Genomic DNA, 12,552 nt, shown 5'->3' with positions numbered 1-12,552 from the left:
GAGAGTCTGTTTATCTAGATAGATTAATGGAAGTTGAATGATGAATGTCTTGTTTTGTGAAATTTGCAAATTATTTTTTTATTTTAATGCTTTGAGTACTCAGGACTAGTAATAAGCTAGTTGGGGGGTGTGATTAGTACTTAAAAGTGTATTTTTATCGAGATTTTATATTATCATTTTGCACTTAATGATATTATTTTTCATTTTTCCCATTTTACTAACTTGCCAACCAAGACACAACATATATAACTATTTAAATCACAATCTTGCAATTAATTTTTAAATTTCACAACATTGTTGTAAAACCTATATATATATATATATAATGATAGTAAAGAATGTGGAATTATATGCTAAATGTAAGTTGAAAATATAGAAAAATATGAAATTATATTTGAAATATAGATTAATAGAAGGAAATGAATAATGATGTATTTGAATAAGTATGAACAATTAGTTGAAGTGATGTGAGTACTAATTGAAGATGTTTTCTTGAAAATCAAAAGGGATATACAAGGTTGGACCAATTATTGAGGCTACCTGTGAGTATTGGATTGGTGCATGAGTAAATGTGTTGAGTTGTTGTAATATTTACAAGATAAAATTTTAGATGGGGCACCCATACATGATAAACTTTATTGAAATTTTATTAGATTAAAAAAATACTTATTTTAAATATAAAATCCTTTAAAGGGTTAATATACATGAGAAATCTGCAATTTGTGTTTTTGTGTGTTGATTAGGAAGGACATTGTATAGGGGAGAGTAAAAAAATCACTTCATTTTACATGTACATAATTAATAAAAAAAAAGTAAAGTTGCATAAAAAAAGTCACTGGGTGTGAGAAGTAAATTATTCAACTTTACTACATAAACTTTTCTTGAATCCTCTGGATACTAAGTAACTTTCCTAACATAAATGGAATGAGTTTAAAATATTTATTATCTCTTGTGATTAAATATATCTAAGTTATACCTAGCTTGTTCAAACTCCAAAACTTGAATATCTTTATATTTATACCAATATTTAAATTTGAAATTACATTTTCTTTTATTTTCAACTAGGACAAACAAGACAAGCATTTCAAATCTCCCACTCCATGTTGCCACCCTTACCTCATGGATGATATATTTTTTACATTGTCTTGCTTGAACCATATGGTATATTAAACTTTCAAAATTCAAATTTTTTGGTCTATTCTATGTCACTACTCTAAATGGCTACTAAACATTTTTTATATAAATAAACCTCTTTTTATATATTTTATAAGTTTGATGCAATCATTGAGCTAAAAAATTTATATTCTTACATAATCATCTCCTTTTTACTTTGAACTTACTTTTCATTATTTTTCATACGCATTAATTACACCTAAACCTCACTTAAAAAAAATTAGATTACAACTATTAAGAACAAGAGATTTTATTTTATTATATTTTTTGTAATGGTACATTATTTTCACTCTTTTAAAATGAAATTTATTGTTAAAATATAAATGGAATTATAACTACTTGAATTTTAGTTGTAAGCTTTTATGAGAACTAATATAGGTTTTTAGTTTATATCAATGAAAAAAGGTTAGTTAGTTTCAATCTTTTCATGTGAAAATACATTAGTGGTCTTGATTTTAAGTCCATAATTAAAATATATATATATATATATATATGTGTGTGTGTGTGTGTTAGTTATAAAGGTTTGAATCTTGATCCTATAAAATGATATATTGAAAGATATGGTTTATCTGATGAAAATAGAATGTAAATAACAGTATAAGTTTAAGCTTATCACTTAAGAAATGGAGTAGGCTATTACTATTGAACTAGTATAAAATTTATTTTTATGCTTTTTTATATTTATAAATTTTTTTTAACCATTAATAACTTATTGAGTTGTAAATTATGTGCATCAATAAGCCATTGTCGTGTTTGTATTCTAAAATAGTTTAGGTCGTGCTTATGGGTGTTATTGTGTTGTTTGTGGTTATTTAGAACAAACCAAATCATTTGAGATTAGTTAATTCACCTCCTCCTTTCTTAGATGCTTCCGGCTTTCAGCTTTGTTTGAGAATGAGATTTTGCTTTTTGAAACACCTCTTTTACATGCATTTGTCTAGGCTTGCATTGGCCAAAAGACCAGATAGGTTTGCTAGGCATAAGATTTTTTTAAAAGAAAAGAAACCCACCAAACTAGAATTTTCATATTTAGGATATAGATTTTTTTAATTTAAATTCAATTGATAATAAATATTAGAACATTGATGGCAAGTTGAAAAGAAAAAAGAATATATGATAAACCATAAAGGAGATTATATAGATAATTATATTGATTATAACAACAATGAAAAAATATATGAATAGAATGAATTAAATTATTAAAATGACAAATATTTGAATGCTTTTACTACCAGGATATAAGACTATTATAGTGCATGAAACCAAATTTAGTCATAATTATAATTTAATTAACTATTTATTAAATTTAATTATTATTTAGAGTTATTTTCATGGATGAAAATCGATGTTTCATAAAGTATTTTAAAAATGTCATATATTTGTTAAAAACCTAAAATATTAAATAAAAGAATTTTCTTTTCTTTTCTTTTATAATGAAATAGAGAAAAGAAAAGAAACATAGTTTGATGGAAAATATAAACATTAAAAGAAGGAAATCAGTTGTTAATGTATTGATTAATTACTATTTTAATACTATAGGGACTAGTTAATTATTCTTAATAAACTACAAGGACTATGAAAAAATGAGTGACCAATGTTAGAGTATGGTTCAACTTGAACGAACGGATATGTTAATCTCAAAAAGAACAACAATTCAGTTCAGCCATTCCGCTGCTGATTAATAATTTCGCGAACATCCTGAATAAGCTTGTTAAGCCACCGTGACTCCAAGAAAACGGACAATTCCATGTCCTCTACCACTATCTTCACTACTCCACCACCACCACCACACGCCAACATAACCCGCTCCTCCACCATTCTGCACAACCCTCCACCAGAAAAAATCGCAATTTTAATCGACAAATCCAAATCCTTAAACCATCTCAACCAAATCCACGCCTTTCTCTACCGCCACAATCTCCATGACCACCCAATCCTCAACTTCAAGCTTCAACGTTCTTACTCCTCTCTGGGTCACTTAAACCGCTCTCTTGCACTGTTTAACAAAACCCAAAACCCCAATGTCTTTTTTTATACTTCTATTATTCATGCCCACACTATTCACAATCTACATCACCTAGCACTTCTTTTCTATGTCCAAATGTTGAGTCAAAATGTATTCCCTAATGCGTTTACCTTCTCATCGATATTGAAGTCATGCCCGATTGAACCTGCAAAATTGCTACATGGGCAAGCAATAAAATTTGGGTTTGATGCAGAATTGTATGTGAGGACTTGTCTTGTTGACGTATATGCAAGAGGAGGCGATGTTGTTTCTGCGCGTACGCTGTTTGATGCAATGCCTGAGAAGAGTTTAGTTTCGTTGACAGCGATGATTACTTGTTATGCCAAGTATGGGATGATTGATGAGGCAAGAGTGTTGTTTGATGGGCTGGAAGAGAGGGATGCCATTTGTTGGAACGTTATGATTGATGGGTACGCGCAACATGGATTGCCTAATGAAGGATTGTTGTTGTTTAGAAAAATGTTGAATGCCAAAGTGAGACCGAACGAAGTTACTGTGTTGGCTGTTCTTTCTGCTTGTGGGCAAACTGGGGCTTTGGAGACAGGAAGGTGGGTTCATTCATATATTGAGAATAATGGGATTGGGATTAATGTTCGAGTAGGTACGTCTTTGATTGATATGTATAGTAAATGTGGTAGTTTGGAGGATGCGCGGTTGGTTTTTGAGAGGATCAGTAACAAGGATGTTGTTGCTTGGAATTCGATGGTTGTTGGTTATGCAATGCACGGATTTAGCCAAGATGCTCTGCGGTTGTTTAAAGAGATGTGTATGATCGGATACCAGCCTACAGATATAACGTTTATTGGTGTTTTAAATGCTTGTGGTCATGCTGGTTTGGTCAGTGAAGGATGGAAATTTTTCTATTCAATGAAAGATGAGCATGGGATTGAACCCAAGGTTGAGCATTATGGGTGTATGGTAAATCTTCTTGGCCGTGCTGGGTATTTAGAAGAAGCATATGAACTTGTTAAGAACATGGAGATTGAGCAGGATCCCGTATTGTGGGGAACTCTGCTTGGGGCTTGCAGGCTCCATGGCAACATTGCCCTGGGAGAGCAAATAGCGGAGTATCTTGTTAGCCAGAATCTTGCAAATTCGGGGACTTATGTTCTTCTTTCTAACATTTATGCAGCAGCTGGCAATTGGGAAGGTGTGGCGAGGGTGAGGACCTTGATGAAAGAGAGTGGGTTTGAGAAGGAGCCTGGTTGTAGCTCGATTGAAGTGAATAACAAGGTGCATGAGTTTTTGGCTGGAGATTTGAGACATCCGAGGAGCAAAGAGATCTATGAAATGTTGGAGGAGATAAATGGCTGGCTTAAAACTCATGGTTATACCCCACAGACAGATATTGTATTACATGACCTGGAGGATGCGCAAAAGGAGCAGTCACTTGGGGTTCACAGTGAGAAACTTGCCCTTGCTTTTGGGCTTATAATAACCAAGCCAGGCACTGCAATAAAGATCGTAAAGAATCTAAGGGTCTGCGCGGATTGTCATGCTGTGACAAAGTTGATTTCAAAGATCACCGGACGCAAGATTGTAATGAGGGATCGAAACCGTTTCCACCACTTTGTAGATGGCTTGTGTTCTTGTGGAGACTATTGGTAAATTGTACATCTGGCCTGGGATCGTGAATAAATTTGTGATCCTGTATTGCCGCATAAGCAGTTATTTCTAAGAAATGTTTTCCAGGCCATCATCAGCTCACTGTTTTAATGTACCTGAATATTTCCACAAATGCCCTTCATATTGAGATCAGATGCGGTTCTCGTTGGCGAACGGGAATACATACCAGTCTTGGTAGCAGCACTGCAAGTCTTCGATATACAGCATGCCTACTATACAAGTGCCAATTTCTTTTATGTTTATAGAAAGAAACGACAATTATTCCATTAGTGAATGTGAGGGTGCTGGTGCGCACACCAAATGTTCTTCAGTTCTGGGCAGGATATAAAAAAGTGGACAACTGAAATTTCAGAAAGATGGATGCTTCATATGAAATAGTAATGTAAACGAAGCTAAAAAGGATCCAGTGCAAACAATTCTGTACATATTTGTTCCCGAACCACGTCCTACAGAGCAGATGACTAGCTAACAATTGGCTGGGGAGATTCACTTACGACTTGCAGCAATCTTTGAATTCCAAATTAGTAACACCTATAACTACCAAAACAATAAAATGAAAAACCTACCAAATGGAAGAACTTTTCACATCCCCATAGAAGGAAAGCTCACTTCCACGGGAAACTGAAGACCAGCTAAATAGAATGCTACCACAAGCTCCTAGAAATCCCAGCCGATCCTAGCACCTCACTAGTTTTCACATTCTGAAATCTAAAACACAAACTGTATTGTTGGCAAAACAGGCAGCAATTTTATCACCTTCCTTGTTCCAACAAACTTCAAATATTCCCCCGTTGCCAGCATATGTTTTCACAATCTTTCCTTCCCTCAATGACCAAATGTTGATGCATCTATCAAGAGATCCACTTGCCAGGTATTCTCCATTAGGACTAAATGCAACCGAATACACAGGCTCCCTGGAAATTCAATTAAAAGACATTCATCAATAATAGCTACAAATAGGGCAGTAACAATTTGATTAATCATAAATTCAATTATCTGTTCAATGACGGGATAACAGAACGAAAATGCATTCCTCTTTAACTAGAGCAGTCCTGAAATTCCAGGGACTAAAGCAAGAGAGGATTGCAGATCCATCTGGCACTGATCAAGCCAAACTCAACAAGGATCAGTTTAGTATTTGATGTTAATAAAAAAGAAAAGAGGTCAGGAGAAAAATTGGAGCAGAAGTCAAGAATTTTCAAAAGAAAATAACAGGTTGATATCACAGGAAGTCAGATTTCAGAGCAATGAATTAAGATAACTTCAAATATTGGCTCATTTAATCTTCAAGCATTCAAATACCTAGAAGCTGATAATGAAACTAATTTTTTTTCTCCTGATCCTTCAATATGGAGAGAGAAAAGGTTAAGTGTATACCTGTGTCCATTCAAACTGCAGAGAAGTTTCCCAAATTCCACGTCCCATAACTTCACTGTCGAGTCAAATGATGCACTATAAAGAAAGCAGAACCGCATAATATCAGAAAGAAAACATAAAACAATTCATCAAAGTTGACCTGAATCATACAATGTGATACAAGAACTTGATGTTTCATGATCCTATACAAAACTGGGATTAAGACTGACGATTTCTTGAAAATTAGCAAGACAGATGTCAGACAGTAACCAGAACTACTTAATTTGTACTGCACAGACACCAATAACATTTAAGTTCAAAGCAGTAGTTTACCTAGCCAGCACTAATGGCTGGTTGGGATTGTTTGTACCAGGTCCCGTAGGGCTCCATCTGATAGTATAAATCTCCTGCAACACGAGTAATAAAGATTCATGATAGCAATCCAATGTGATATATAAAGAGAATGCATCAACCCCAACAAATCTTCATCTGCAAAAATAAAAGGTCGGCGGTACCTTAGAATGTTCCCTTAGATCATGAACATACTTCTCCTGCTTCATGCTCCATATCTGCAGTACAATTTCATCAGTTGCCAACCACGAAAATAGCAAGCTAACAAGAAATGAAATAGGACTTAAAAGGGCTCATAAGCAATGATAAATCAAGGGATTATGTTTAAAATAAAAGCTCAGAGATTAGTGTAGGGCATTCATGAGTCATAAATGAACAAATATAACACCTGAAAACTAAAATGTAAATCAGTGAATAGATGACATAAAAAAAGGCACAGATAATAACCTTAGCACTGATATCATCAGAGCAAGATGCCAACCATGAACCTGTAGGATCCCACTTGACACAATTAACCTCGCCCTGAAATTGCAAAAAGTGACAAATATAAGCAGCATGAAAAGCTTTGATTGTTGCTCAAGAAAAATTCATTTGACTGCAAAGCTTTAAGTTGAATACTGCAGTTATAACCCAGTCCATAAATAGCATCATCAAGTTTTCTATGTAGCCCAGAGAACCACAACAGTGCAACCTGGTGGTTCATCGGATTAGGCATCCAGGTTAATTAAATAACAATGCTAGTCAATCCTTGATTTGAAGTATGAAATTATTCCATATTTATTTATTTTAACAGATTGGTGGCTTCCTACTAAATTAATCAGACTTGGTCTCGCATTGCCCCATTCATAATATCATACACACACAAGGTTCGGTTGTGGATTCTCAGCCCCTCTAGAATCTGACCCAATTGTTTTAAAAAAAACAATCTCCCAGCTTACTTGAGATATAAAAAGTCTCTGACTATATTACTTTGGGCATGTTTGAGTGGAACAGCATGAACAATATGCAATTGTAGAAAGATAGTACAAACCTGATGTCCAGCAAAAGTTTTAATAGGGCGCGTCTCTCCAACTTTGCATACATATATCATATTGTCAGTGGAGCTTGTTGCAAATGAAACATTATTGCGCCAGTCAACATCAAGTGTAGGACCTAAAACAAATACCAATATGAAAGCAAATGTAACAATAATCAGTGATTTCTTTTTTCTGACAAAAGACTACTGATTCTAGCAATCTAAGAGCAATTTAAAACCTGAATGAAACTCAAACTGCTGTTTCCATTCCTCAGCCCTCACATCCCACACAATTGCTGTTTTATCACAGCTTCCAGTTAGCAGATAATCCCCCTTCTTGTTCCACTTCAAAGTAAATATGGGTCCTTTATGCTTACTTAATGTAGTCTTTAGTTCACCTGGACAAGGGAAAAGATCCAGAAGATAAGCCAGAGTTCCAAATTGCACAGAAAATCTGAAGTAAAAGCACGATTTCAATCAACAGAATAATAGCATATGCACATGTGTGTACACCTAATTTTAACAGAATAATAACATATGCACATGTGTGTACACCTAATTTTATAAAAAACACTGCTGTATTGGTTTGTCTAAGTGACAAGTTGATAGTGGCACACTTGTGTTAGCATACCCTACCCTTAAGAGTGAGAAATGAACACAAGAAAAGATATCTGAGCTCCCTTTATTGTTTATTTTTTACATATATGACTTGCTGCTCACTTTCAGCCTGAAATAGAAGGGAATGAAACAGATCATTTGAAATATCTTACCGTCTGTACTCCAAATTCTTGCCTGCCCATCATAAGAGCCAGTTGCAAGTAATGTTCCCTCGCCCTGTACAATAGGAGGCAAACTAGTGATGAGTACTTGTGAGGAAAATAGATTAATTTGACATGTAAAATTTTCTTGATCCTGCAACAAAGGAAACAATTTTCATCACACCCTGCCTATCAGCTTCAGTTTGAGCTCATTTGAAGTTGAGTAAATGACTTGCAATGTTAAGCTTCCTTTTTTCCTTCTCCATTGAAATTACATAATATGATACACAGTCATAAGCCCATCGGAATCAACATAGCTAGCCTAATTCTCAACATAGCCAACATAATTCTTGTCAACTCACGCTATTTATTTCCTTGGGACATTTTGTTTAACATGAACCATGTGGTCATGTGCAGGTCATTTTTTTTCTTGTAAAGCCTCCATTATGCTAAGAGGGGGAAAGAAAAAAAGAGGAATACCTCAAGAGGTATATTCTTATGACATGAAAATCTTTATGAAGAGTGAATTCATAAGGCAACAATATGAAGAAACATTAAAATTACTATTCTTGACAATCAAAGCCTTTAAGAGAACTCACATTCCAATCAAGTGTTGTCACATCTTTGCTTTTCTCATTTGTCCTTCCCTTTACATGCTTCAATACTAGCACATTTAAAGGACCATTCTGAGCAACTGACCTAGAGGTCCCCTCAGCTATTGTCCAAATTCGCGCTGTGGAATCTCCAGAACTAGAAATTATGATAAAAAGAGTGGTGTGAGGTGAAGGGTAAGGAAAGGAGAACCAACAATTTTCTTAGGCTATTATAGATGCCGTCCAATATTACAAGTAATCTGCAACTTTAAGAAAGGTTGCATTACAGATGCTTGCATAATGTCCAGTAAACCCCGTTACCACTGAGGGCCATTAGTTTTGACACTATCAAAGTAGAAAAATCGAATGGGCAATCTATATACCATCATATCCTCCCATATTGAAATAGAATGTCATAGTGAAATCAAATACCAATTGAAACAGCAAAACTCATAAAGACACTAGATAAAGCAGCACATATACTCACAAGCGAACTGAGGGCAAAGAAAATCTCTACAGTGGATATGATACACTTCTTTTAAGACAAGAAACTTAAATGATTTGCTCTTATTTTTTCCAAATTGTCCAGCATGTGTATCCTTCACTTAAAAATAATGTAACACATTGTATCAAATCTAAAAGATTATTTAAACTTACTTCATTTCCTTGGTGAAATTAGTTTTACCTATTTGAGGATTATATAACCAATTACCAATAAAACATTCAGCCTGACATACTTTATATTTACAGAAGAATAATAACCTTGCATAGCCTGTTATGTTTAAATAATGTTCTTTTGCTAATAAAGTTAACATAATGAGCAACTTTTACCAAATAACAGAAAACTAAGAATCAAGATACAATAAGTTTTGGCATATAAATCAGAGTTGCAAACACAGAATTATCAACAAAAGAAGTGTCTCAGCCAAAAATTACTGACCCTGATGCAAGAAGTGATCCTGTTGGACTCCATGCACAAGCACAAACCTGAAAAGAAGCACATGGCAAATGGAGAAAACAAAAAACAAGATATTAATATAAAAAGCAAAAAGGATGGCAAATGTTCCAACCTCAGAAGTATGTCCTTCCAAAATCATCACATCAGAACTAGGAATTTCACATGTCTGAGATGTTGATGCTGTAGAAATATCCATTGGCTCTGGTCCTACTAAATAATAGATTTTCACATTTTAGGAAATATATAACATGAAGGTGAGAAAACGAGGCAGAGAAAGGGAGTAAGAATGCAATATGTTCACTAATTATTCAAGAAAATAACAGAAAACTGAAAATTAATAATCACTTATCCATTTCCACTATATAACTAACATTTCACCACATTCCAAGGGAAAAAGGAAAACAAAATGACTTTTAACAGTAGCCTCACCATCCCGACATTGTGACAGCATAGAACCCTAGACTATGGTAAAGCAGTGAAGTAAAATTGTAAGTGAAGATAATCTATATTAGAGCTTAAGCTTAAAAAAACTAGGAAAAGAACAAAGAACAGTAGTATATACAAGAAAGGTCTTAAAATTTAACCATGGCAGTGTTGTCACAAGATGCCAATGCACTCACCTTGGAGGCATGAGGTGAGAATAAGGTGCCTTGAAAACCTCAAATAAGATGTTAAGATAAAAATTCAAAAACTAAAAACAGCAAAGGGACATAAAAATAAAATAAAAAAAAAAAGCATAGGAGTGAAATTGCCTTCAGAAATTCCATTTTCTTCATGCTTATTTTCTGTATCAGTAATCATTCTGCTATCAGTGTTATCCTCATGCTGCTTGTCTCGCTCTTTTTCCCTTTCTAACCTCTCTCTATCCTTTTCATTCTCCTTTTCCCTTTCATGTCTTTCCTTCTCTCTCACTCGTGCACGTTCTCTTTCATGTTCCCTTTCGAACTCTTTGTCTTTGTCTTTGTCTTTATCTTTATCTTTGTCTCTGTCTTTCTCCTTCTCTCCATCCTTGCGCAAATTTTTTTTCTTCTCTTGTATTATCTGCCGCAATTGATTCACATCTTTTGTGATAAGATCCAAAGGTTGCAAAAATGAGAAATCTTCATCTACATCTGCATCACTCTGGCAAGCTTGAAACAAACCTTGATCAATATAAATCCCAAAGCATGTAAAGCAAAAAATGTTAAACAAACACTAATTTAAAAACCAAAAAATCAGAGAACAAAAGATTTAAACATGCTAACATTACTCAAATTCGCTTCCATTTCCAAGTACTGAAGCCCCTTTTGTACAAAAGTAATGAGAGCACCAGGTGGAACCATATTGCCATCTATGGTGCATTTGTTAATTCCTGCCTCATATCCTAACACAAAAGCTGAATGCGTAAAACCTGCAGGAACATAAAAAAATCTCAAAAACTAATCTTTAAATTCACAGTGGTATCTCATGACCCGTTGCCTTCTATCATTACCCAATGTCACTGCTAAAAACAATAACTACCAGAACACATTTAATATTTTGTTTTTCTTCCGCTGAAAACTCAAAAAAATTTAAAAGATTTCTTCCAGAAGTATGGCCTAATGGAGGCTTTCGATTGCATTTAAATCAAATCCCTTACAATTAAAAATGTCAATCAAGGCGGCCCAATCTTTTTCATAAGTTTCAAATTGCATCTCCATACTTCATTTAAATTTCATATTGTAAATTCAGGCAACCAATCAGTATACAAGCTTTTCATGTTCTTAACAAAGTACAAAAATATTTAAATAAAATTAAACAAGACTAGAAGAACCAAGTTCACAGATCTACAAGCTCAGGCTCCTTTTTAGTGGAAAATACAGAACAAAACCCCGAAATTACAGATTCTGAACATAGCATGACTTAAAAATTCTAAATAATTACATTTAAAACCAAACTCTAAAAGCAAAACCCTAACCTTCGTTATTTCACAAAAAAATAAGAATAAAAGCAAAAATATAAACCCTAAATTGCATGAAAACGTAAAAAGGTAAACCGAACCTGATTCTTGAAGGTAACGGAAAACGAGGTAATTCAATTCGACGGACGTGATTGAAGTCATTGTAACAAAAGTCGCCGGAATTAACGACTGTGATTATAGCTCATATAAATCATATGGGCTAGAGAGAAAGTTGAGAGGCAGCGCCGGTGGAAATGAGGGAGACGGAGGAGCTCTGGAACTGAAAAACCGTTTATGTTATGAAGCGAGAGTTTCTGCGTTGCTATATGATAATTGTTTTGGGGAAACCTTAATTTAGTCCCATATTTATATTCTAATTATCAATTGATTCCCACAAACTCTCACATTTATCAATTAAGTCCTAAACGTTTCAAAATATTTTCAATCAAGTCTTTTTGTTAATATATGTCAACATTTTTGTGTAATTTTCTTCAAACTAACGTTGTCTGAGTACATAAATATGCATATCAGATTGAAAATATTAACTTTAATTATTTTTTCGTCAAAATGATTTAGATTGACATCATTTTAGCACACATATTATGCAAATTAAATTTAAGTTATTAAACAAACTAAAAAAGGACACGATTGAGAAATATAGGAAATGTGTAGGACTTAATTGATACCATTCATAAGCTTGGGATGTAATTGATAATTTAGCCTTGACTGAGGTTTTCCCTTTTTCCCAATTTGACATCTAAACAATGGGCTTCAAAGT

The 12,552-nt window shown here is 34.0% G+C and overlaps 2 protein-coding genes across 5 annotated transcripts; one reads left to right on the top strand and one right to left on the bottom strand.

Annotated features, from left to right (window-relative positions):
• The first annotated feature begins 2,819 nt into the window (after positions 1 to 2,819).
• Positions 2,820 to 5,061, top strand: LOC105114794 (Tetratricopeptide repeat (TPR)-like superfamily protein). The gene has a single exon (XM_011011477.1). The coding sequence runs from the start codon at positions 2,921 to 2,923 to the stop codon at positions 4,805 to 4,807; it is 1,887 nt and encodes a 628-aa protein (XP_011009779.1). The 5' UTR covers positions 2,820 to 2,920; the 3' UTR covers positions 4,808 to 5,061.
• Positions 5,062 to 5,171: 110 nt separating this feature from the next.
• HOS15 (WD-40 repeat family protein) lies at positions 5,172 to 12,089 on the bottom strand. 4 transcript variants are annotated; one of them, XM_011011479.1, is made up of 14 exons: positions 11,876 to 12,089; positions 11,106 to 11,246; positions 10,609 to 10,986; positions 9,969 to 10,066; positions 9,839 to 9,885; positions 8,905 to 9,055; positions 8,318 to 8,381; positions 7,787 to 7,945; positions 7,563 to 7,684; positions 6,980 to 7,054; positions 6,697 to 6,750; positions 6,515 to 6,588; positions 6,203 to 6,277; positions 5,172 to 5,739 (listed from the first exon to the last, which is right to left on the bottom strand). In XM_011011479.1, the coding sequence occupies exons 1-14, from the start codon at positions 11,934 to 11,936 to the stop codon at positions 5,520 to 5,522; spliced, it is 1,719 nt and encodes a 572-aa protein (XP_011009781.1). In that variant the 5' UTR covers positions 11,937 to 12,089; the 3' UTR covers positions 5,172 to 5,519. The 4 variants fall into 4 exon arrangements, with proteins under 4 accessions (XP_011009781.1, XP_011009783.1, XP_011009782.1 ...); XM_011011481.1 differs by having other exon boundaries at positions 9,969 to 10,063; XM_011011480.1 differs by having other exon boundaries at positions 10,609 to 10,978; positions 11,101 to 11,246; positions 11,876 to 12,088.
• Between the last annotated feature and the right edge of the window lie 463 nt (positions 12,090 to 12,552).

Source organism: Populus euphratica, unplaced genomic scaffold (assembly GCF_000495115.2).
Source record: "Populus euphratica unplaced genomic scaffold, PopEup_1.0 scaffold585.1, whole genome shotgun sequence".
Taxonomy (NCBI): domain Eukaryota; kingdom Viridiplantae; phylum Streptophyta; class Magnoliopsida; order Malpighiales; family Salicaceae; genus Populus; species Populus euphratica.
The sequence above is the reverse complement of the archived record's forward strand: the minus strand, read 5'-3'. Positions and strand labels throughout refer to the sequence as shown.

What these genes read in the sequence shown, in the direction of transcription:
- HOS15 (XM_011011479.1), bottom strand. Translation starts at nt 11,936, where the DNA reads ATGACTTCAATCACGTCCGTCGAATTGAATTACCTCGTTTTCCGTTAC. An exon ending in CCGTTACCTTCAAGAATCAG is followed by an intron (nt 11,247 to 11,875) that starts GTTCGGTTTACC and finishes ATGTTCCTGCAG; the next exon opens with GTTTTACGCATTCAGCTTTT. An exon ending in AAGAATTTGGAGTACAGACG is followed by an intron (nt 7,946 to 8,317) that starts GTAAGATATTTC and finishes TCCCTTGTCCAG; the next exon opens with GTGAACTAAAGACTACATTA.
- LOC105114794 (XM_011011477.1), top strand. Translation starts at nt 2,921, where the DNA reads ATGTCCTCTACCACTATCTTCACTACTCCACCACCACCACCACACGCC.